The 25352-nt window shown below is 45.3% G+C and overlaps 1 protein-coding gene across 2 annotated transcripts in view; it reads left to right on the top strand.

Annotated features, from left to right (window-relative positions):
• The window catches only part of LMX1B (LIM homeobox transcription factor 1 beta), a 159292-nt gene extending 134935 nt beyond the window's left edge, over window positions 1–24357 (top strand). The window contains exons 3-8 of one of the 2 annotated variants that reach the window (XM_081180335.1): window positions 9720–9952; window positions 11627–11805; window positions 12902–12979; window positions 15180–15246; window positions 18903–19043; window positions 22452–24357. In XM_081180335.1, coding sequence (XP_081036461.1) covers window positions 9720–9952; window positions 11627–11805; window positions 12902–12979; window positions 15180–15246; window positions 18903–19043; window positions 22452–22609 — 856 coding nt within the window. In that variant the 3' untranslated portion in view covers window positions 22610–24357. Of the gene's footprint in view, window positions 1–9719; window positions 9953–11626; window positions 11806–12901; window positions 12980–15179; window positions 15247–18902; window positions 19065–22451 lie in introns of both variants that reach the window. The other variant, XM_081180334.1, reaches the window with a different exon arrangement.
• The last annotated feature ends 995 nt before the right edge of the window (window positions 24358–25352 follow it).

Raw genomic sequence — 25352 nt, 5'->3', positions numbered from 1 at the left:
ATTTTTAATCTCTCTATATAAAATAGTTTCTCGGCTCCAGAGCAGATTAGAAGAAAATTGCAGCTATAATCTGTAGCGTGCAATTGCCGAGCTTGTAAAGAGCAATGGGTGTTGCGGGAGGGGGAGACGCATTTAGACTCCCAAAGGTGGAGCAACGCTGAGGCAATCTCAGGGACTTTTTGCAAATGAAGGATCGTTTTAATTCTCTTCTTGCGGCAATAATTTGATTCCCCATAAATTCTGCCATCAAAGCGCTGGGAGGGAGCAATGCCGTTGAATCTGTGCGGGCGACAGTGATGGAACGGGCCACTGTCAATTACAGGGTGATTATTAAGCAGAGGACGCATCCCTTCAGTCAATGTTTCCTTCACTGCAAGAAACTCTGGATCCTTTGGAAAACATTCTTCCCGCATCACACCGCCCCTTTAAAGCCAGGCTGTGAACCAGCTACTGAGTCCTGCCAGGGTTTTCCTACTGTAAGGCTACAGGCCATTTTGCTCTATAGAGCAGAGGTGGGGAACTTTTTCAGACTGGGGGCCACATTGCCTTCTGAGAAACCTTCTGAGGGCCACATGTCCAGTAGCAGGCGGAGCCAGAGGCACAAGTGGGCAGAGCAATGATTGTAAATTCTACCTGTAAATGTGAACAGGCATGGCAAGGGGAAAAAATTATTTACAGCACAGCTCAGTCAGTGGTAGAACACATGGCTTCAGGTGGAGAGTCCCAGGCTGGGCCTTTTTTTAAAAAAACAGAAAACTAAGTTGGAAGTGATGAGGAAAACCCTTCTCTCTCTGAGAGGCCCTGAAAAGCCTCCAAGTGTCAGATTAGACAATCTTGAGGGAAGAGGAACCAGTGGTCTGGATTGGTCCTAAAAACAGCCTTTTCTTTTGTATTAAAGAAACATTTGATGTTAGGAGAAAATACCAACTCGTGGAAAGGTAGCAAGATCAGGAAGGTTTCATCCTTGAGGATATGTTTCTTTGTTCATTATCACATTTATGTCCCACATGCCCAGTGGTGGGCAGAGCCAGAGGCAAATCTGGATTGGGCAATGAATGCAGTGCTGGATTTACACACAAGCTATGCTACAATTTATAACCTCAGATAATGAGTGGAGCTCTAAATGTTTCAAGATTTACCTAATTGGGTAAAAAAATAATAGAATGATGCACATTTGGGGGAGTTAATGCTATGGAACCTCTTAAACCTGACCTCATTTAGGCTCTCAGTGTATCTTAATCTGGCCCTGAATGAATGTAAATATTACCTTTTTATAGTTGGAGGGATTCGAACACAGACTCACACCAGCACCCTGCTCCCTATCCTCCATCCACAAAACAAGAGGCATTCTGAGAGTTCAGGGATGCAGAAACACCTGGGAGGATGCTTGGCCAGTGAGGGGTGTGTGGCCTGGAGAAAGTTATGAGGGCCAGACGCAGGGGCCTGTACTGGACTTTGAGGTTCCTCATCCTCTGCCATAAGACAGCAGCTGACTGCACACACACAGCCCTTTGGATTTCCATTTTCACCTTGGGGGTACATTGGCTGGTTTCCCCAACCACCAGGTGGATGGAACTCTAAATGTACCATCTAATGATTTGTCCATCTAATCCAGTTCTCTCAGTTCTGGTGGCAACTTTCTGGGGTTTCAGGCAAATATGGGATCCTTCCCATCACCAGCTGCAGGGCCGGCCAACATGTGAAGCAAAGTGAGGCAACTGCCTCAGGCAGCAGGATCCACAGGGGCAGCACATCCCAATGTAGATCTTTATTCAGGGCCAGCCCGCCTATGAGACGAGGTGAGCTGACCATCTCAGCTGGCAGGATCCACCAGGGCAACAGATCCTGATGTTGATCATCCTTCACCCTCTTGTTTTGATGCAGATCTTCCCTCACTCCTTCTCCCCTGTCAGGGAGGGGAGCACCATTTTGGGGCCTGCCTCAAGTGCCAAAATGTCTAGGCCCAGCTCTGGCTGGGTACCAGTGGAGGCTGGTGCATGGTGGGTAGTAGAACATTGCTCCACCAACCTTAGGTGGCTCTCTGCAAGCCCCCACCTGCCTGCCTTTTTTACTTGCATCCAGTCCAGGGAGTGGCACTGCCCGTCAGCTTTCTCCCTGTCCTCCCCCTTGAAGTTCTAGAATGCAACAAGAAGGAGGATGGGGACAGAACCAATATAAATTATCAGTAGCCAACTTCCTCTCTTATTTTTCAGTAAACGTGTAAATAACGTCCTCTGCATCATATTAACTCACTATAAGCTTTCTAGTCATTCCTTCATTATTCATCGTTAATCCAATTCATTGCTCCAAAAAATTATACAATGTATTTCAACAATTTCCAGGTTTTTTATCCAGTATGCTAATTTAACAGTTTTAATTAATTAATTAATTAATTCTCAAATCAAAACCATTTAATCAAAATCATTTTTGATAGTTCCATGTTTTTCCATTCCCGTTATCAACAGATGTTATCAACTGAAGTCCTGTCCAGTTTCTTGCATATCCCACAATCACATTCCAATGGGATCTAACCTGTGATCCTTCTCTCCACTCTGGTTCAGGTGGAAGAAGCAGAAAGGTGGGGGGGGGAGAGGTTGGAGTTACCAAATGCAATTGATTTGGCAGGAGATTAAAAACATAACAAGAGTCAGCAACATCAGGCCAGTAGCCCATCTAGTCCAGCATCCTGGCCAACCTAATGCCCTAATGGGAAGCCCACAAGCAGGACCCAAGCTCAAGAGCCGGCTCCCCTCCTGTAGTTTTCAGCAAAAGGTATTCAGAAACATTACTGCCTCTGACTCTGAAGGTAGGACATAGCCATTGTGTCTAGTAGCCCTGATAGCCTTATCCTCCACAGACACAAGTAATCATGAATGCATGGAGGTCAGAACCTCCAGTTTCATAGGCTTGTTGTTGTTTAGTCGTTTAGTCGTGACCCCCTGGACCAGAGCATGCCAGGCACTCCTGTCTTCCACTGCCTCCCGCAGTTTGGGCAAACTCATGCTGGTAGCTTCGAGAACACTGTCCAACCATCTCGTCTTCTGTCGTCCCCTTCTCCTTGTGCCCTCCATCTTTCCCAACATCAGGGTCTTTTCCAGGGAGTCTTCTCTTCTCATGAGGTGGCCAAAGTATTGGAGCCTCAGCTTCAGGATCTGTCCTTCCAGTGAGCACTCAGGGCTGATTTCCTTAAGAATGGAGAGGTTTGATCTTCTTGCAGTCCATGGGACTCTCAAGAGTCCCCTCCAGCACTATAATTCAAAAGCATCCTTTGGCGATCATAGGCAGTTTCATAGGCAGTATACCACAAAATACCAGTGACATGGGAGCAACAGCAGGAGAGAGCAATAGTCTTCAGGCTTTGCTTATAGGCACACTGAGAAAGAAGACGCTTCTGATCACATGCAGCAGAACTTGGTGATGCTCTGTATGTACCCTTATTAAGGGTAGGAGAATCTGTCAGTCTTGGTTTTTCTCCATTTCTCATATTTCCACTTTTAAGTTCAGTTCTCCACATTTACACATCATTGTGTGATTATTTTTTTAAAAAAATCCTCATGGAAATTAACCAGCATTTTACTGCAGATTTATCTGAATGTACACATTTTGGGATGCTGTTTTGCCTAATATACACATCATTGCTAAATGATTTCCCCATATATAATGCATTTGTGTGTTATTCCCCCCAGTATACAGACAACTGCATTGAAAAATTCACAGAGGTGTGAATTTCAAAGGAGGGCAGTTTGCATGAGAATTAGATAAGCTTGCCTTTAAAGGTGAACTCAGTTAAATTTCATCTCCATCTTACTCTTATACAACCCTAATCCCCCTTTTTTTGAGGGGTAAGAATGACCGTGGGCCTCCAATTATAACTTCAAAAAGTTGTTATTATTTATTGCATGAATATCACACGGTTTTCTCTAAGGAGCTCAAGATGGTGTACACAGTTCGCCTCCCCATTTTATACTCACAACAACCCTGTGAGGTAGGGCTAGCCTGAGAGGCAGCAACTGGCCCAAGAGCTTCATGGCAGAGTGGGGATTTGAATTCTGGTCTTGCCTGTCCTAGTCCAATACTCTAACCCAACTATTTTTAACCTTTGGTGTGCGGGTGGCACTGTGGGTTAAACCACAGAGCCTAGGACTTGCCGATCAGAAGGTTGGTGGTTCTAATCCCCACGATTGGGTGAGCTCCCGTTGCTTGGTCCCTGCTCCTGCCAACCTAGCAGTTCGAAAGCACATCAAAAGTGCAAGTAGATAAATAGGTACCACTCCGGCGGGAAGGTAAACGGCGTTTCCGTGCGCTGTTCTCCAGAAGCGGCTTAGTCATGCTGGCCACATGACCCGGAAGCTGTGTGCCGGCTCCCTCGGCCAATAAAGCGAGATGAGCGCCACAACCCCAGAGTCGGCCACGACTGGACCTAATGGTCAGGGGTCCCTTTACCTTTACCTTTTTACCCAGGTGTTATTAAACTACAGCTCCCATCATCCCTGCCCACTGGTCATGCTGGCTAGGACTGATGGGAGTTGTAGTCCAACAACGTCTGGGAACCCAAGGTTGAGAAACGCTGGCTCTGTGATGTTTTAAAAGCATTGAGCTTTGCGCATTATCAACTTCTGCCCTGGGTATAGTATGTGTTTGTAAAGCTACATTTGTTTAGTTAGCATTTGGCCAGTGATATAAAAAGAAACTCAACAAAATTAAATCAAGGAAACATGATTTAAAATCCTCGATAATTTGACAGGTTGCAATCGGTGGGCCAAGCAGGAATGAAATCTGGTTTCATCATAGTTTCTGTAATATTGCCTGCAGAAATGGCCAAACGATGCATTGAATTGTTTCCTTGTTACGGCTCTGCGATGTTTGGTGAACCTCTTGAACCGCACTTAATGTGAACAGCAAACCTGACACAGTACGGCTGGTTATCTCTCTCTGCATAGTAAATGAGTTATAAGAAAACCATTACAATCTATTTGCCCCACAAACAGGAGGAAATTAAAGACCCAGGCGAGGTGATTGAAAAGGTAAAAGTTAGGTTGTTTGGACATTATTGTAAGAGTAAACAGTGCAGAACGGTGATTTGAGGGAAGCAGAACGGGGTCGAATTTAAATGTGAGATAACAAGCTAGGGAGGCAATAAATCAGCTGTCCTGTACAAAATGCCAGATGGCTGTACCCTGGTGCAGGAAGGTGTAGTGGCCTCAATCCACCTGTAGCCACACAGACTGCAGAGGCTTCCTTTTCATGCTGTCAGGCATCCTAGGAACATTCAAAAGCACATCATATTTCTGTAGCATCCTCCACTGATCTCCCTTTACTCTTTACCAGCCATGACTGTTGCTTAGTAAGCTGGCTAGGGCAGAAGGCAGAGAGACCAACCATTGATGGAGCCTGAGCCAATGATAAGCAGAGCTAACTAATTTTATTGCTTCTCCTCCTCTTTGCTGAGTTCTGCAAGGGCAACACTGGCACTAAAGAGGAGTGTGACAGTCAGGGCCATCCCCTGGACAGGATGAAAGTAAGAACGCAGGCAGGTAGGGGTTAGCTAAGGGCAGTGTGAGGTTGGTGAGTCAGTCTAATGCACAGACTCCACTGCAGCTCTTGAGTGCTCTGCACCACCCCCAACTCACTTTTGCATTTCTATACCTTGTAAAAGGGGTGGATCCAATTTTATCAGCCAATGACCATCAGGCATGAAAACTAAATGGAAGCTCCACATTTTGAGTGCCCAGAACCTGAGACAGGCACCTTGCAGCTGTACAAACAGTAAATTTGCATGTGTTGCCCTGCCTACATTTGCCTTTTGCCCCACCAGTTGTGTGATCCCCAGAAGGTTGCCCAGAAGCTTATCATCTTTCTAAAAATTTGGCACCCAGAACCAGATGCAGTAGTCAAGATGCTAGCTTATCTGCAAAGCCTACGATAAGGAACATTACTTCTCATAATCAAGACGCAATGAAGCAATTCATTTTTCAACTCTTGACACTAAAACATTGATCTGATCCAGTCAGACACTTCTTACAGGGGAGGAATCTGCAAGCAGAGTGGGGTAGGGAGAACACTGTTGTGTCTGATCAGACCATTTGCTCTGCTGCTCTCAGATTTATTGCTTTGATTCAAAAACTGTACATGGGTCATCTGCTCAACTTCCATCCTAAGCCTTCAACAGGTTTACTGCCTTGTGTTTATAATGCTAAGCCATCTAATGAGCTGTGGGTTTGATCAAGAGATATCAAAGTCAGGTCATTTGTCAAGCTCAGTTTCCTGTTGTGTGTGTTTTTGATGTCCTAAAAAAGGCCCCCCAAAAGTATTTTCCTCTGGCTGAACTGAATTAAATATCCCTTTCCTTATGTAGGGCTGCCCCACTCTTTTTCAACAAGGGAGCAGATGTGGGTGGGCTGAAAGATGCTCCTGGTGATCTGCTTGTATTTTTAAAAGCAGGAGGTTTCCTAGACTATCACAGACCCTTGTTTTCTATATCCACAAGAAACCAAAAGTTGAGTGTAATGGGTTGTACCTCAGGAGGAGGGAGAGAGTCAATTCAGTTCATCTTTCTAGGTGAACAGATGTAATTTGCACTTTCCAAAACAATACATGAACTGAAACGCAAAAGTCCTTCAAAATTCGCACATCTCTGAATTTTGCAATGCAGTTCTCCAGCCAAATAGGTGCAAAAAATCATATTCTAGAGTGAAGTGTGTATAAATATGCATACATTTATTAAAGTAGCATCAAGACTGCTCTGCAAAGAAAGAGTATACCAGTTAAAACTGCATTAAAAAGTGTTTAATATTAGGAAAAATACTAATAAAAATGTGAATTTTCGTGAGGACTTTTATTATATCTTAATTGCAAACTCATGTGGAAATATGGAAAATCAAGGGTTTGAAGAATGAGAGAAATCAAAATTGACAGGTTTTCCCTTCTCTAGTTTCATCCAATGCATGTCCTATTCAGAGAGGACCCATTGGAATGAATGTACTTAAGTTACTCATGTCCATTGAGTACAGTGGGTCTACTCTGAGGAGGACTAGCATTGGCTACAATCCTTTGTCTTTGTGGCAAGTATAGGCAGCATCAAGTGTTAGTCTAGACTAGGACTAGCCTTCAACAGGGTTAGTGTTGAAGCAGAGGGGCATGATGGATTTATTAATTTTAATGCGCCTACTCTTGAGTTGAAGTTAGTTGGATACAACCCTATTCCTCTTTGCACCTGTTCAGGCTGAAATGAAATTTGTTTTCTGAATGGATGCCTGAGAAATTAATTCTTTGCAAATTCCAGTATGGAACAGACCAGATCCACCCCTTACAAATGAATACTTACATTAGAACACTCTTATCTTTCAGAATTCACACATCACTGAAATTTGTCAAGCAGTTGTTTTGCTTTAAAAAGTATTCAAGTGTGTGTAAAAAGCTTATTTTTAAGGATAAAATACATTTAGAAATGCACATTTTGTATTTAAAAGTGAAGTTAAATATGAAGAGGTATGCAAATATGAATTTTCATGCAGATGATGATGATGATAATGATGATGATTTTAAATGGACTGGAACACATTTATGAACATGTGCAAAACAGCCTGGATATAGACTGTTTGTTCCATCCCTCTGTGGATTTCCTCCTTTGCTCTGTGATGTCAAGGACTCACTGGGACAGTGAAAGCACTCAGATTTGGCTGGGTCATGTCCCTGGGTCCTACATTGGGGAGTAGGGGTTAAATAAATGCCTTTTGCTTGAAAGCATTCCTACTTTACATTTGGACGATCATCCGTGGAAAGGACAAAATGCCATAAAAACAACAGAAAGCTTATTGGAGCAACAATGTTCCCCCTTCCTCCCCCTCCCCCCAGCGTGATGAATCCCCCACCCCACCTGAAAGCTTCTCTCCCCTCCCCAAATGCTTTTGCCAAACATCAGCCTGCTTCCACCCCTCATTACCTTCACCCCATTGAATGTTACTGAAGCGCAATCGGTTTTGCAACGGTCTGAATGGGCTGCCCATCTGCAGATGCCTTTACATTAGCGCTGATCCTCTTGGAACCCTTTGAAGGCATCCTGTCTTCCCCACGCCCCTTTTGAGTTCAAGGGGCAAGCTTCATTAAACAGAGCCCAATCGGTTTAGGGAGCCAGGGCAGGGGAGATCTGTGCACGCTTTTAATCCTTTTAAGTACTTCCTTGGTTGCATATGCAAGGAAAAGAGAAAAGAATGGGGTCCCAGCATGCTTGGATGCTACCAAAAGCTGGAAGATGCTTCCTCTCCCCCTCAGTATGTCCTGGGGCAAGCAATGGAGGCTGGTCCACTAGGGCAAGAGGGTTACTAGCCCCACCCCAATCTCAATCTGCCCTCAGACAGCCCACAGCTGTATGCCTTCTTCTTGAAAACCAGTCCGGGGGGTGGCGGCGCTACCTGTCAGCTTCTTCCTCATGCTTGGTCTCACGGTTGCCCTTGTAGAATTCATTGGGGAGGGAGGATGGAAGCAAAAGTATAATTTGTTGGCTCTGCCTCTCATTGGCTCAGACTCTGCCTATCATTTTACCTGTCATTTCATTCCACTCCAATAGCCTCAGTGGGCACCAGACACTACTGATTCTATGGTTGCATCAAGATAGTTTTATGAGGGGCTTCACCAAGGAGTTCCTATACAGGGGCAGAAAACTAAACACAAACTGTATGCACAGGGCCAGATTAAGACCTTTAGAGGCCCTATGCCCTGAAAAGATTGTGTAATTCAAAATAAAAACAACACAAAGCCACAAAATAACATTTTATTGGTTACATTTCATCCTGTCTCTTATCTCAGTGATCAGAAAATAAAACAGAAAAACAAATTATGCAATGCGCAATGTTTTTATGTTTATATGCATATGTAGATAAGAAAAAAAACAAAGTTCATATAACTCAGAAGAACATATAATTAATAAAGCATAGATTTATTGCAGCACATAACAGAATCTGATTTCCTTGCATTATTCCAATCTACGTTAGTAGATGATTATTTTTTTAAAAAAAATTAAAAATCAATATATTTTTTAAAAATCATTTTTTGTGCCCTTGCTTTGCTGCTGCCTGAAGCCTCTTGAGTAATCCAGTGCTGTGTATCCAACAAAGTGTCTTAGGCCTGTCTCTTGGAATTGAGGTTCCAAGCCATTCTACTCCTGGTTTTCCCTTGATTTTGCTGAGTACCCTCCATATGTTTTGATGACCTCTTTGGAGGAAGAGCAAGGCATAAATGCAATACATTTTTTTTAAAAAATGTATTTCGAATCCTACACATGACTTAGATTGCAGCTTTGGGGGGTTCTGTTCTCAGCAAAAACAATTGCAATGTTTAAAATGTATGTGAGCACTGCAGAATGCACATGCAGGGTGTCATATAATCTACAAGGAAATTCATGCCAGGAGATTTTCATTCCAGGTCTTCTCCTCTCTTGGAGGGTAAGGCTGTCAGTGGCTACTAGCAGCAATGGCTGTGCTCTTCTTCCATGGTCAGAGGCAGAAACATTTCTGAATACCAGTTGCTGGAACCTACAGGAGGGGAGAGGCTTCTTGGGCTCGGGTCCTGTTTCTGGGTTTCACACATTCGTCTGATTGGGAGAAACAAGATGCCTGGCCCAATCCAGCAGGGCTCTTCTTATGTTCTGGAATTCCAGCTTGGGATCCTGCTAGGAGCCTCGGCCTCGTGACCTGAGTATTCTCCCCTTCTTCCTCCGATAGGTTGTTTGCTGCAAAATGCAGTGGGTGCATGGAGAAGATTGCCCCAACAGAGTTTGTGATGAGGGCGCTGGAGTGTGTCTACCACTTGAGCTGCTTCTGCTGCTGTGTCTGTGAGCGGCAGCTGAGGAAGGGAGATGAATTTGTGCTGAAGGAGGGGCAGCTGCTCTGCAAGAGTGACTATGAAAAGGAGAAAGATTTGCTCAGCTCTGTCAGCCCTGATGACTCAGATTCAGGTGAGTCTTCTCAAATGGTGATCAGTCACGTGGCTAGGTAATTTCAATCTCTGGAACGAACAAGCAAAGCTCCTACCTTTCTTTCCCTTTGGATGATAATGAGAGCCAGTGTAGTGTAACTGATAGAGTGCTAGGCCTGGGTTTGAATCCCCATGCTACCAGGAAGCTCACTTGATGATTCGGGGCCAATACCTGTATCTCGGCCTGATTTACCTCACCATATTGTTGTGAGGCAGGAGGAGAAGCAATGCCCACCACCTTGAGCTCCTTGGAGGAAAAAGTGGTATATAAATGAAAGAAATAAATAATGTAGAGTTTGGGAACCTCAAGCCAGAGAGACAAATGTCTCTGGGAGTCTCCCCAGGCCAAGACCTTTCCCTAGCCACCTCACTAGATTTTCTCCACCCCGTACTTGAGTGCTTTGACTTGGCTGGAATATGTCCTTTGAACTGTGATTATGTATCTTAAATGACCAGCTAGATTGATGTACCTTTGAAAGAAGAGTTTGGATTTGATATCCCGCTTTATCACTATCCAAAGGAGTCTCAAAGCGGCTAACATTCTCCTTTCCCTTCCTCCCCCACAACAAACACTCTGTGAGGTGAGTGAGGCTGGGAGACTTCAGAGAAGTGTGACTAGCCCAAGGTCACCCAGCAGCTGCATGTGGAGGAGCAGGGAAGCGAACCGGGTTCACCAGATTACGAATCTACTGCTCTTAACCACTACACCACGTGGACTCTCTTGACCGTAGTCTGCTGTACAAAAGTCAAAGGCACATCTCTCTCTCTCTGCCCACTTCCCCCCCTCTGGCCACACCCACCATTGGTATGACCCCCCCCCCCTCCCGAATGTTGCTCATGAGAGAATGCAGCCCCAGGCTAAAAAAGGTTCCCCTGTGGCAATGTGTATTACTTCAAAATTTGATTAGTTAGAAATGATTAAATTGGGGAGCCCTCCTGTTTATGCTGCTGAGTAGGGTTCCAGACAACTGCCCCAAAGTTCTATGTTAATGGTGCCACAGATTATAACTGTTCCTCAGTGGGTAAGTGTGTCACACAATAGCTGATGTACTTTCCTGCCATCAGAAAGCTGGAATATGGCACCTGGAGCCAAAAGTTATCACTAGGTTATTAATAGTTAAATCTGAAAGGGAGACATATGAGACATATGTACAACTCTCCTTCAGAACAGGGTAAGAAACAACCAGCTAAAGTTCCCATTGCCTGCAAGCCTAGTCTTCCCTTGGGGTATGGGTGGAGGTGTTTTTTCCCGGCCTGAGGGCCACATTCCCCTTACCAGGGCCACATTCCAATGGTGGGAGGAGACAGAGACAAAAGTGGGTGGAGCAACAAATGTAGATGCTATGTCATGCTAGTTTCTTCACAATCCCCTTTCTTTACAAGCAGGAGGAATTATCAGAGTTCATAGACAACATTCAAGCCAGGCAAAAGTATTGAGGATGTGATGGAGGGCAAGTGAGTGGCATAGTGTAAGGAGAGTTCTGAGGGCCAGGTAGAGGGCTGCATTTGATCCCTGGTCCTGAGGTTCTTCACCATTGCCTTGGAGCACCTGGCTGGTCTCTAGGAGAAACCTGATGCTAACTGGATGGACCTGTGGTGGTCCTGTGTGAGCAGTCATGTATTTTAATTTGTTCCATTTGCAATTGACCAATAGTTAAAAGTGATGATGAGGATGGGGATGTGAAACCGACCAAAGGACAAGCAAACCCAGGGAAGGGTGGAGACGACGGGAAGGACCCAAGGAGACCAAAGCGGCCGCGGACGATACTCACAACACAGCAGAGGAGAGCTTTCAAAGCTTCATTTGAAGTATCTTCCAAGCCTTGTAGGAAGGTAGGCTGTCATTGTTCAAACACCACCATTCACAATCTGATTCTGTATCATGGTTGTGGCAAAAGCATACACCTCAACTGGCATCTTCAGCTAAAAGAATCATACGTTGAGGGTCAGCCCAACCATTAGGTAGAATGAGGCGGATAATGCTGTGTAAGGCAGCATGTGCAAGTGTTCCCTAACTGAGCTTGCTGCCCTCTGATACAGGGCAGGATGCTGCCCATTGGCAGTGATTATGGCTGCTTACACACCATGCATTGAAAGCACATACAAAGCATATGACTCTACGCTACAAAAAAGCTGTAGTTTACCACTCACAGAGCTATAATTGCCAGCACCCATATCAAACCACAGTTCTCAGGATTATTTGAGGGAAACTGTGTGCTTTAAATTTGTGGTGTGTACATGTTGTGGACTTCTTTCCACTTCGAAGTCTGCAAATATAAAACTATTCCTGCCTCTAGGTCGTTTGTGACTTTGGATAGCTTCCAAATGGACAACTTCCCCATTTTCTGGAGAAGCCAAACTTTTTGACAGTTCATTTTTTTAAGAAATCAATTTCCAGGAAGAATGTTTGTGAACATTCCAGTAAATAATAATAATAATAATAATAATAATAATAATAATAATAATAATAATAATAATAATAATTTATTATTTATACCCCGCCCATCTGGCTGGGCTTCCCCAGCCACTCTGGGCGGCTTCCAAAAGAATATTAAAATACTATAATACATCACACTCACTCAGCCAATCCGTGCCAGGGACCTCTCTACCAAAAAGCACAATACAATATAGACATTGACATGGCGAAGTTAGCACTGCCAATTCTTTGTAGGTCCAAAGACTGTAGACACACACTGAGAAAAATAAAATTGATTCTGCATTATTTGACTCATTGAACTCTCATCTCCTCTTCTGTCTCATTAACTTCACCATCTCTACAATCTTAGCATTGAACCTGTTATTTATTCTTCTGGATGTCCCTGCAGTTTCTTGGAAATGTAGGGCTCAGAGAATTTAGGCATTTTGTTTGATTGCAGCAACTTTCCATTTCAGCTCCACAACTTATTTCACCTTTTTACCTTTGTTGCAGGTTAGGGAGACACTAGCAGCTGAAACAGGCCTCAGTGTCAGAGTTGTCCAGGTGTGGTTTCAGAATCAAAGAGCAAAGGTAAGGTCCTGCCTACCAATAAGACAGAACGGGTTCTAACCAACCAAGTCCAACTCAGTGTAGACCCACTTAAAATTAATGGACCTACCCTGGTCATATCTATTAACTTAAGTGGGCCTGCTCTGACTAGGATTAATATTGGCTACAACCCAGGAGCTGAAATGGAGCTCAGAAATGCTCTTTAATTTATTTTTTATTCAAGATGGAACATTTTGCCAATCTTATCCAACCACTTTAGGTTTCCCATGGATCCCTCTGAAGATCTGTCACACATTTGCATCTAATTTCATTCGGGGTCATGGTTTGTTGACAACCCTAACTGTGGTGAAGAGATTTGGCTTTTCATCAGAAGGAGGGGAGCACACAGACTACACAAACCCTCCAGCATTCTGCCAAATAAAATCAGGGGGGTTGTTATGTTATGTGGGGCAAATTATTCTTAGCCACAACCTGAAGGGATGAGAAAAGAGCCCCCCCCCCGGGCAACAGAGAACTTAAGCACTCTGCATGGTGTTGTTATTAAGCCAAGCTGCAGCATGCTGAGGGGAGGGGAGGACAAGAAAACATTCCCCTGTGTGGGTTACAGCTAGGGGGTCCAAGAGTGAAGGTACATGTGGGGAAGGGGGGGACGCTTCTTCCTTTCCTACAGCAAACTTACGAGAGAGAGAGAGAGAATGGGGGGCCGCGGCAGAAGACACCCCCCGAAAGAAAGCAAAACCACAACAGGAGGCGCAGGGCAGGAGGGACTCAAAATGGCCACCTTTCTGGAGCGACGCTGGGATTCTTTCTGCCGTGCTCCTCTCCCTTCTTGATGCCTCAGCCGCTTTCTAACTCACCACCTTCCCCTCCCGTGCAGGGGGGGAGGGAGGGGCCGACACAGCGGCGTGTGAGGAAGGAAGCACTCACGGTAGTGGGTAACACTGCCATATGTGACCTCAGCAAGCTGGCTCGACTACTAATTCTGCTGTTGTTGTTGTTGCTGCTGCTGCTGCTGCTGCTGCTGTTGCTGCCACCTCCTCCTTCCGCCTAGAGATGCACGACTCTACTGTGCAACCACGTGACCATCGCCCGGATTTCTCTCCCCCTCCCCTCTCCCTCTCCCCTCACACCTTGAGAAATGCAAGTTCACACACATGCTCTTTCCACCCTTCCTTCTTGTCATCATCACAAGGTCCTTCACTGCCTCTTTTGGTGCTGTGCTCTCGCAGGAGCCATGGCACCAAAAAATGGGACATTCCAGAATCCAATCAGAAGCTGAGATAGCTTCTGTAATTTCAGGATGTCCTGAGAAAATCGGGACGGTTGAGGGGTATGGAATATGGCGATCAAGCATAATAGATATTACAGGATGGGGGGGGGAGAGAAGTGGAGGACAGGAAGTACAAGTGACTTGTGCATCCTTCTTTGTTGTACTTCCTGTGTCATACCCTGAGCAGTCCCTGCTTAACTTTTCCCAAAGCGAGAAGCAAAAGCTCCATAAGCAGAAATAGTTCCGGGGCTGGTAGTCAGAGTAGGGAGGTAGGGAAATATGTGAATTCAAGTCAAGATGCTACATTGGCCATATTTATTTATTTTAATTGGTCTTCTATGGGTAGGAGTAACAGTGGATACATAGGAAGAGGGGAACAGTGAATCACATCTATTGCCTCTCCTAGGACCGCCCCAGACTGGTGTGCTGGTTTTTTTTTTAAGGGGGAATTCTGCAAAATGCAATTGACACCACAATTCTACATTAGTCCACACACAATTCCACTTTATTTGTCGTTGTGCAATGCTTCCCCAATGTCACTGCATTACTGCTAGAAGGACACTCTTGCACTACTGGAGATGGTGGCTATGTTCTACCTCCACTGTCAGAGGCATCATGCCTCTGAATACCAGTAGCTGGGAATTGCAAGCGAGCAGAGTGCAGTTGCGCTCATGTCCTTCTTTCAGGCTTCCCACAGGCACCTGGTCAGCCACTATGAGAACAGGGTGATGGACTAAAAGGCCATTGGCCTGACCTAGCAGGGCTCTTCTTATGTTCTACCTTCACGGTCAGAGTAGTATGCCTCTGTATGCCCGTTGCTGGAAGCAGCAGGAGGGGAGAGTGTTGTTGCACTCCATCCTTCTTGCAGGCTTCCCACAGGCATCTAGTCAGCCAGTGTGAGAATTTGATTGATGTGCCCCTGTTTAGTCCTGATTTTCCTTTCTTCCTCAGATGAAGAAATTGGCCCGAAGGCATCAACAGCAGCAGGAGCAGCAGAATTCACAGCGACTAGGTCAAGGTGAAACCACAGTGGTGACGTGGATGGGACCTTTGGGGTTGATGATGGCATTTGGGGGTTATGGCCTTTTTTTCCAGTTCCATTGCATCATTTCTGATTTGGGTGGCCAGCCCAATGCAGAATATTCAAGGTGTGAACCCAGGATATGCTTACACACAAACAAAAAGAGTGAAAGGCTTTTAACCACAGGAGTATTGGGTATATACCCTGCAAGTTGCTGCCAAACATAGAAAGAAAGAAAGAAAGAAAGAAAGAAAGAAAGAAAGAAAGAAAGAAAGAAAGAAAGAGACATAGGTAGAATAATTGTACTATTCCTAGGAGGACTATACCATTCTGGAATGCAGAGGGAGGATTACCTAAGCTGAATGCTCTGCCATGTTGTGTCTTGTTTTTAAACCCTCTAAACATAGGGAAAGAGGGGGATACATTTACAGAAAAGACTCAGTGAGCATCAGCACTGTTTTTTCTGGGGGTACCCAAGGGTACGCAGTACCGGCACCTCCCCCCACATGTTAAAAGTGTGGCACTTACTGTAACAACTTCATGGTGAGTACTGGCACCTTTTTTCTTAAAAAAGAAAGCACTGGTGAGCATAAGAGGATTTTGCCTGTGCCCCACTCCCCACCCCTACCCTGCCCTGCTGAGTTGATTCTCCCCTGTGAATGTTTCCTCCACCCATAGTTTCCCAAAGTCAGGCTGATCATTGGGCTTGGAGCCCAGCTTGGCAGGGGGACCCAGGTTAAAAACAGCCTGGAGGATATTTCCGAGGAATAACTGGCAGGTGAAAGAAGCACCTTTCTCACCCTTCCCTTGGATTACTAATCATGCTTCGCATATGTGCATGTTAAAAGCATCCCATATACATTGTTTTAATCCTTCTACCACCCATGTAACGTAGTCCTCTGCACCTTAGCCCCGTATTGAATACTGGAGGCAGGGGATGGCTGAAACATGTCTGATGCTCCCTACTGATTGACACCACTTTTTGAAATATTAAGCGTGCTTATAAGTGAAATAAAATAAAATAGTAAGTTCCTAGCAGAGACAAGATTTGAATCAGACTTGAACCTCACGTTTATAGGTATTTATTTATCCTCATGGAAGATAAACCTTCTAGCCACCACGACTATCTTCTGCCTCCACTGTCAGAGGCAATAGGAATATCAGTTGCTGGGAATTATTTGGGGAGAGAACTCTTGAGCTGGCCATTGGCATGTGGTTGGCCACAGCCATCTGGCTGGCCACTGGGAGAACAGGACACCCAACTAGATTGGGCCTCTGGCCTGAAACAGCAGCCAGGTTCTTCCAATGTTCAAAATATGGCTCTTGTTAAAAGCTAGTTAAGAACATAAGGAGAACCCTGCTGTATCAAGCCAATAGTTCATCTAGTCCTGTTTCCTGTTCTCCCAGTGGCCAACCAGATTCCTGCGGGAAATCAGCAAGCAGGACCCTATCACAAGAGCACTCTCCTCTCCTGTGGCTTCCAGCAATTGATATTTAGAAGCATACAGCCTCTGACTATGGAGGCAGAGCACAGCCATAAATTTATACATTGCTTGATTATAAAACAAACAAACAACGACCAGAAGAAAACCCAACAGCAACTCAAAGCAATGATGGCTAGTTTCCAAGCTGGACTTTGAAATGAGGAGAAGAAGGGCACCAACCGGCTAGACCTCTTGGCAATTACACCCCCACATTGCTGCTGCTTCACCATCCCATTAGCATGGTGTTCTTATCTGTTCTTGCCGCTCTGGCACCCAGTGGCGCCAGTTCGGGCTGGCACACTGCTGTGGCAAGGACTGGACAAAACAGGAGTCTCCACCCCAAACCACTTGCAACACTCAGGGTAGGATGTGCAACCCCAAAGCACTGCATATGGATGAGCGATGCAACAGTCTTCATCACCTGTCTGGCATTGCATCATGTCGGAATAGACAGCCTGGGATCGTGGGAGTGAATTTCAAGGAAACAATTAGCTACTTCTCGTTCCACCCTGGCAGAAACAAATAGCTCCTTTCAAACAATATCTGATGGAAGTGAAGGAACTCTGGGCTTGTGGTTGGGGAGGATGAGGAGAAGGGGCTGTGAGTCAGGACTATTCTGCAGCAGGTGTCAAATCAAATCCAGATCCTAGACTGTTCGAAAATAAATTGTGTGTGTGTGTGTGTGTGTGTGTGTGTGGAATGCAGCCGCAAAAGACTTAGGGTTCACCTATGCTGCACATTGGTTTGATACCAATTTAATAGGGATAGCTTCCCCCAAAGAATCTTAGTAGCTGGAGTTTGGAAAAGATGCTGAGAATTGTATTGCAACTCTATGGTGTGATCACAATTGGAAAAGGGTGTGATTTGTTTGGTCGCCCCAGCTCGAATAGGATAGTGTACTGTAGAGTAGGAAAAGTTCAGAAAAGGGCAACCAAAATGATCAAGTGGGTGGAGAAAGAAAGGTTGCAACATTTGGGACTTTTTAGTTTAGAGAAAAGGCAAGTAAAAGATGAAATGACAGAAGTTTTGTAGATTATGCATGGCATGGAAAAAATAAGAGAGAGAGAAAATCCCCCCCCCCCCCGCACAGTGTTGGAACTCATCATGGGCATCTAATGAAGCTGAGTGTTGGAAGATCCAGCAGTACATAGTTAAACTATGGAACTCACTCCCACAGGAGGCAGTAATAGCCACTACCTTGGATGGCTTTAAAATGATTGGATACATTCATGGAGGACAAGGCTAGTTCTGTGCCTCCATGATCAGAGGCATTAATGCCAGTTTCATGAAGCCACAGGAGGAGAAAGTGGTCTTGCCTTTGGGTCCTACATGTTGGTTCCCCCCAGGAATCTGGATGGGCCCTCTGAGAACAGGGTGCTGAACTAGATGGCAGTGCACCGTATTTTTTGCCCTATAGGACGCACCGGACCATAGGACGCACCTTGTTTTAGAGGGGGAGAACAAGAAAAAAAAATTCTCCCCCTCTCTGCTCAGTGCCCCTTCAGTGAAGCAGCAGGAGAAACAGAGCCCCTTCCATTTCTCCTCCCACTTGGCTGAAGGGGCGCTGCACAGCTCTCCCTCTCTGCTGAAGCCAGGAGAGTCTTGCTCTCTCGGCTTCAGCAAAAGGAACCCGAAGCCTGCGGAGCGCAGCGGGAACTCGCACTGTGCTCCGAAGGCTTCAGGCAGCTATCCCTGAAGCCTGGAGAGCAAGAGCAGTCGGTGCGCACCGACCCCTCTCGCTCTCCAGGCTTCAGCAAAACAACGCGAAGCCTCCGGAGCACGGAGGGAGCGCTCCCTCTGCACTTCGGAGGCTTTGCGTTGCTATCGCTGAAGCCAAGGAGCCTGCATTCGCTCCATAGGACGCACACACATTTCCCCTTAATTTTTGGAGGGGAAAAAGTGTGTCCTATAGAGCGAAAAATACGGTACTTCCTGAAAATGTGAACACTGTTATCCCCTTTCCCTGCAGTCAGTCCCTTCCAATCACTGGACTGGGGAGGGTGGTGCTTCATGGTGATGAAAATGTTTGTGGTGCTTGCCCCCTCCGCCCTTTTTAAACTCAGCCCCAAATGGAAAGAAAACAGGGGTAGCTTCAAAGGCCGAGAGCACTGTAATTTCATCAATCTCACAGGAGGAGCTTTAGATGAAGTCAATTGTCTTTCTTTACAGAAGTGATGTCCAACCGAATGGAGGGGATGATGACCTCTTATACGCCGCTAGCACCGCCACAGCAGCAGATTGTAGCGATGGATCAGAGCAGCTATGCCACTGACCCCTTCCAGCAAGGTCTCACACCACCACAAATGCCAGGTGACCACATGAACCCCTATGGTAAGACTCACTGGGAACCAGCTGCTGTTGGCATGTCCAAGGTAGAACATGGAAGCTTCGGTCTAGGATTCCCAAGCCCACATTCTTGAGAGGTCTCCCTGTCATTTTACAGGGTGGAAAGCCCTGGGAGCAACTTGATCCAGATGTTAAGATTAGATATCGTTTGTATCCAAGGCATCATTTTGGTCTTCTTCTGGAGGAAATACAGTTCTTTCCACCAGGGTCCAAAACAAGCAAAGAGGGAAGATGAGTCTCTATTGAGCCTCTGGAAGCCTCTCCTTTCTGTTCTGCTTGTGCTGGACTTTACCAGAAAGACTTCTGCTCCTTTATATAGTATTTCAAAGCAATGGCATTTCTGAATGAAGAATTATGAGCCCTTTCACGCTCCATCATACTTCTAGTAACGCCACTGGAAATGTAGCAGGCTCTGAATTCTTCCCTTAACTTCCCATCCGCCCTCACCCTCCTCACCCAAAACCTCCCTAAATCTTCTTAGCTGGCTGGCAGAAGCCACACAAATATACCAGGGCCCTCCTTAACCCTCTAGCTCAGGTTTTTGGGTTGGCACTATGATAGTGATCTAAATGTCAGGGATCTTGGGAAATGTAATTTCTTCTGGAAGGAAAACAAAAAACCAAGGGAGGCAGGAGGAAGCCCTTGTGCCTGTATTAACTGGTTTTTAAACTAGCCCAGCAGCTTGCAAAATGGTTCAAAAGCTGACCATTTGCTTCTGGAGACGGTCCAGACTTGAACATTATTAGCTGTTTTACCTTTGACATCACAATGCCCTACTTATGTGATACATTGTCAATCCAGCATTCCTAGTAGGTCTCATGGGGATTTGGGGCATGCCTATAATAATTGCTTAAACTGTAACTCTCTGATGGAGGCCTTGGGATCTTCAGCTCTGTGAGGGAGGGGACCATGGGATATTCTCCAGAGAATTCTTTTCACCTTCACCAAACTCTGCTTCCCAGGATTCATGGCAGTGGCAGACTTTGGGGTCTCAAATTCCGTGGTGCCCTGTGTGATGTCAGAATTCAGCCCTCCCCACTTCTCATGCTTTCTTCTAAATATTAGTTGAGGTATCCCTGGTGGCACCCACAAGGCTCCTCACCCAGTGCAACCGAACCGGTCGCACTTCCCTAAATCTGCCTCTGTTCATGGGAAGGAGACAATGGAGCCATTGCAGCTAAACTGATATGAAGCCAACCAAAGTATGTAGTCTAGATGCTTGCTTCATATTCTAAGGAGGCAGAAAAGAACCCAGCACCCTCAATAACCTGTCTCTCCACTACCTCATCATGAGGAATGCAAAGTCAGATGTGGTTTTGGCAGAAGGCTGAGTTATCACCTAGCTTATACAATTCCTTAGCAATGCAAATTGATGTGCAGACCTTATCTCCTCAATCGTCACACAACAACAGTGTGTGGGGTGTAACATTTAAGATTCCCAATCAGGAGATGAAGGATTTGTGGTTGGAAGATCGCGACAGATCCGAGGCCACCTAGTCAGTCTGTGGGACTGAGCAGGCACCTGCTCTTCTATATTCCACACTGAGTCCACCAGGCCACTGGTAAAATAATGACTCTTGCCTTGATGGATCAGACCAAAGGCTCATCTAGTCCAGAAAGCTATCTCCTGCCACAGTGGAGGAACTGTGTGTTAAACTGGTAGGGGAGGTCACAGGGTGGACTGAAGAGTGGGCAGCTTCCGTTAATGGAGAGAGTGAGCAAAAGCTTTGCTCTTCTCCCAGTTCCATATTTGCCATTGACACCATTTGATACCGCCATTCCTGGGAGCCACAGTTTCCTGGGTTGGAATGCAGGATCTCTTCTCTGTGACCAAACAGCTTCCCACAGATTGTTTACTCATGTCAGTTAGAAAAGGAACTTTCTCTTTTTGATTTTTCTTTTCTTTTTAAAGCTCTTCCTAAATGCTGCAGACTGCAATGCAAACAAGTCCTTGGCAAATCCTCACCTCTTCTCCACCCTCACAATGCAGTCACTAAACTCTGCAGTGATTAGGAGCCCAGAGAAACAAAGCTTTGGAGTTGCAGCCAATGTTAGTCCCACTCAGAGCCAACCCATTGAAAATAATGGATGGGACTAACTTAGACTCACCGGGCTGGGTTTAATTAATCCAGTACACTAGCGGAAACCAGTGCAAGTACCCACACTAGGGCAATATCCATTTCCCCACCTTTCCCACCGTGTACCCCCGCACCTCCCCGAAATCCTTTGCCAGGTCTGTACCACTCCAGACTGCTTGGCTGGAATGCTGTAGACAATTAGCCTGAGAGGGAGCAGCGTTTTAGGCTAGCTTTCTCCCTAATGGGCTCCATTGCTGCATACAGGGAGAATTTTCACTGTGTTTGCTCAAACATAAGATTTCCTCCACCTGCAGTGATATAGCACATGAAAAATAACACTGGTTACACTGGTTTCCACAAGAGGGGCAGCTGCCTCCCCTTTACGGTGGATGAACCATAATCTCCAGACACCTGGCTTTCATTTTGTTTTTAATGAGTTAGATTGAATTCACATAGCAGTTTATTCTGTTTCCCGGATGTTTCAATAATTGTCAATTTCCACATTATACCGTATTTACTCGAGTCTAATGTGCCATCGAATCTAATGCACAGTTCAGTTTTCAGAACCTTGAAACAAACAAAAAAGGTATTTGCTGGCGAATGTAAATGTGCCATCGAATCTAATGCACACCTTAATTTTCGCAAAAAAAATTAATTTGGCCAAAAAAGGTGAGCACTAGATTTGAGTAAATACGGTATTTGAGCTTTCGTACAACATAAAAGACATTTCTCAAAATACAGTGGAACGTAGCATAAGTTTAGCATTCATTTCCATGTTATTTGCAAATAATACGGGGAATGAGTGCTAAACTTGCCATATTACATGACAGCGCCAGAAGTACTTCTTACATTTCATGAAAGCTCAAATCCAAGGTGGGAAACTGTTAGGGGAATGTCAGATTAAACTGTCCTGTGAATTCAGCCAAAGTTTCTATCATTTTTAGAACTTTTACTCTCCCTGTCCACCAAAAATTCCTGCAGATGCCCCCAGCCATGCCCATGGAAAAATAGCAATGAGAAGGAGAAAGGGAGAGAGGAGGGGAATTAGCACGTCAGGCTGCCCTTGGCATACTCATTTTCTGCAAAATGTAGGGGCAGCAATCAAGCATGAGATTTCCCTCCAAATACAGTGCGATGTGGCATGGCTCAAGAAAATCCATATCACGTTATTCTGCTGTGTGTGCAGATGGCCTTCCATTGCATGAGGTGATAAGGGAACCCCAGGTCTCTTTCTCTGAGTGAGCAATTCAGCGTGTACTAATGTGCTTGTGTTGCTGTTTTTTGTGCCTCACAGGGAATGACTCGATTTTCCACGACATCGACAGTGATACCTCTCTAACTAGCTTGAGCGACTGTTTTCTGGCCTCCTCAGAAGTAAACTCCATGCAGGCCAGGGTTGGAAACCCCATTGACAGGCTGTACTCTATGCAGAGTTCTTATTTTGCCTCATGAAATTCAAGGGAAAGCAAGGGGGAACCCTGAAAAGAATGCCCATCTTCACAGATGACTCCCCAAACCCTCACGTGCCCCCTGATTTCTCAGCTCAGACTCTTACAGCCATATTTTCCTCAGCTCTACCTTCATGCTGACTTAAGGCTCTGTGACAACAGGAGTGTTAAATTAAGAGAGACTTTCATTTTTTAAAAAAAAAAATGAAATTTCAAGGCTGCTGCCAGATCATCCACAGAAAAAATAAATAAATATCATGGCACTAGCATTGAGCTCAGGAGGAACGTGGCAACGCCCAACCACATGGCATCAACAGTCCTCCATTTTGATTCCGCCATCGCAAAGGAAAGCAAGATGAACACCATGAAACCTATTAACCTTTTGGAGCCTCTCTCAGATGCCTGGAGCCACCAACATCACCGCCATTTTGAGGGGGGGTATTGACCCATGCAGCAAAAAAGGTCGGAGAAACATGTTAGTTGTGGACCAACAGCCAACCGGACTGTGAGAACTTTTCCTGTAACAGTGGCTCCCAAGCAAATAGTTCCTCTTTCCTGCGTTCCATGCCCCCCTTTCCTTCCCCGCCCCATAAAAGCCCATAGACTGGTACATTAGTTTATAGCCTTTGTACTGTATGAAACTGGGCGAGAGAAGGGGCAGGGGGGAGATGAGTAGCTGGTGAAAAGTAAGACTGTGGAGAGAGACAAAGAGCGAAGGCTCATGTCATAATGATAGTATTTTAAATAAATGACGAAGTAGATGCATGAGTTAGTGGGGAGGGTTTCATTTAGATTAGTAGTAACATTTTGTTTTTAACAAAAATGAGCAAAAGGTTCTTACGAGACACACAGTTTCATTTAACTTCATTTACTGATATGAGGACAAAACATTAGGGTGGGTGTTCTTTGTTTTTAAAAAATGTAATATAACTCATTCTCAAATTCTCCACTTTCCTCCTCCTCCCCCCCACTCATGTGATTGGCAGGCATCTGTTGGGTGTTCCTTATGTTTATATCTACTTGACAGATATATGCAGCGCTCCGTTGTCCCAATCTGGGTTAATTAGGAAGGTCTTTGAGAGAGAGAGAAATCTGTCATGTCCCTTGGGACCCTCCCGAAATGTCAGTCTAGTCACTGTAGAAAAAGCAATGCTGGGGGGGGGGGCAGTAGTTCAGTGGCAGAGCATCTGCTTTGCATGCAGAAAGTCTCAGGTTCCCTGGCATCTCTAGACAGCTAGGAAAAGCTCCTGTGTGAAATCCTGGAGATCAGTGACCAATCAGACTGGATGGTACTGAGTTAGATGGGCCAATAGCAGCTTCCTATGTCCTCATCTTTGTTCCTATGGCTTTTCCCCAAGCCCTTACTCAGCCTTAATGAACTCCAGTCGTTCAGTTACTCCAGATTCACATGGACCAGTAGATAGCTGAAACTCAGGCTTCTGCATCTGCAATACAATCTTATGCATGTTCGCTCAGAAATCAGTCCCACTACTATATTTGATTCATTGGTTAGATCGGGGATGGGGAAACCTATGGCCCTCTGTTTGTTGGACTACAGTTCCCATCATCCCTGAGCACTGGCCCTGTGAGCTAGGGGCTGATGAGAGTTGGAGTCCAACAACATCTGGAGGACCACAGGTCCCCCATCCCTGGATCTATTAAAACTGGTTGGATCAATGAAAAATGCACCCTTGATTAATCAGGTTGCAGGTAGCAAGTCTTTCATTTGTTAAATTATTTTTAATAAGTTAACCAAAAAAACCCACCCAGCAGGTAATGTGATATCTTATTGGAAGCATTCCTTCCATGTATATCAGAGAGGAAAGAATGCTTCTTCTCAGATGTGGTGCCTGCTTTGCTGGATGTGTGAGTTATGAAAAAAACCACCAAAGGGTGTTTCCTTCTTGAACCAATCAATGTTTTTCCTCATATGTGGATTTCTGCATATTTTATTTATTAATTGATTCTTTAGCTGCTGCCATTCATTGACTAATATTTCTCTTACTGGACTACAGCCCTAGTTGAATGCTGCCTACTGAAAGAGGACTTGGTAGAGCCAAAAGCAAATGAACCAATTCAAACCCTACACAGAATGGAGGAAGGGTCCCAAATGTTACTGTGGTCTCGACTGATTCCCCTTTAATCATAGCACTTTTAAATGAATCTGAAAACAGCAATGAAAGCTATCCTTTAGTTGTTGCTATAATGAGAAAGAACATGAGACTGGGCTCACTGATGAAGACCAGTTAGTGTTTTCCAGCAGTGTTGTGGAAAGCGGGACACCCAACAGGAGGCAGATCTAGAACCAATGGCAAAGAGAATTGCCTCCTGACAGGATGTAAGTCAGGAATCAGGCCAGTGGGGACTGCCCAAGGGCAGACTCAGGTTAATGGGGCAGCACCCCTTTTGCCCAAATAAACCAGCCTCTACTGGGCCCCAAGCAGTTGCATTATCTGGTGGTGGCAAGACAACTATTTACATTTTACCACAATGCCACCAGTGCAATGTTGCATCAGGAATGGGAATTTAAAATGGACAGTGGATGGTGGGACCAGGTTATCCATGGACATACATGCTCAGAGAGCGGCTCTGTTGGTATCTTGCAGCAAAAAAACCTTCCCACACCTTATTGTATTGTGGCATGAAAATGTCATGAGCATGGGCAGGTGTCAAGGGAGAGGGGAGTTACAGGGACTTCCACACACACACCTCTTATTCATCCAAGAACCTAACAATATAGGAGCCCT

Source organism: Podarcis bocagei (assembly GCF_964188305.1).
Source record: "Podarcis bocagei genome assembly, chromosome: Z".
NCBI lineage: Eukaryota > Metazoa > Chordata > Lepidosauria > Squamata > Lacertidae > Podarcis > Podarcis bocagei.
The sequence above is the reverse complement of the archived record's forward strand: the minus strand, read 5'-3'. Positions and strand labels throughout refer to the sequence as shown.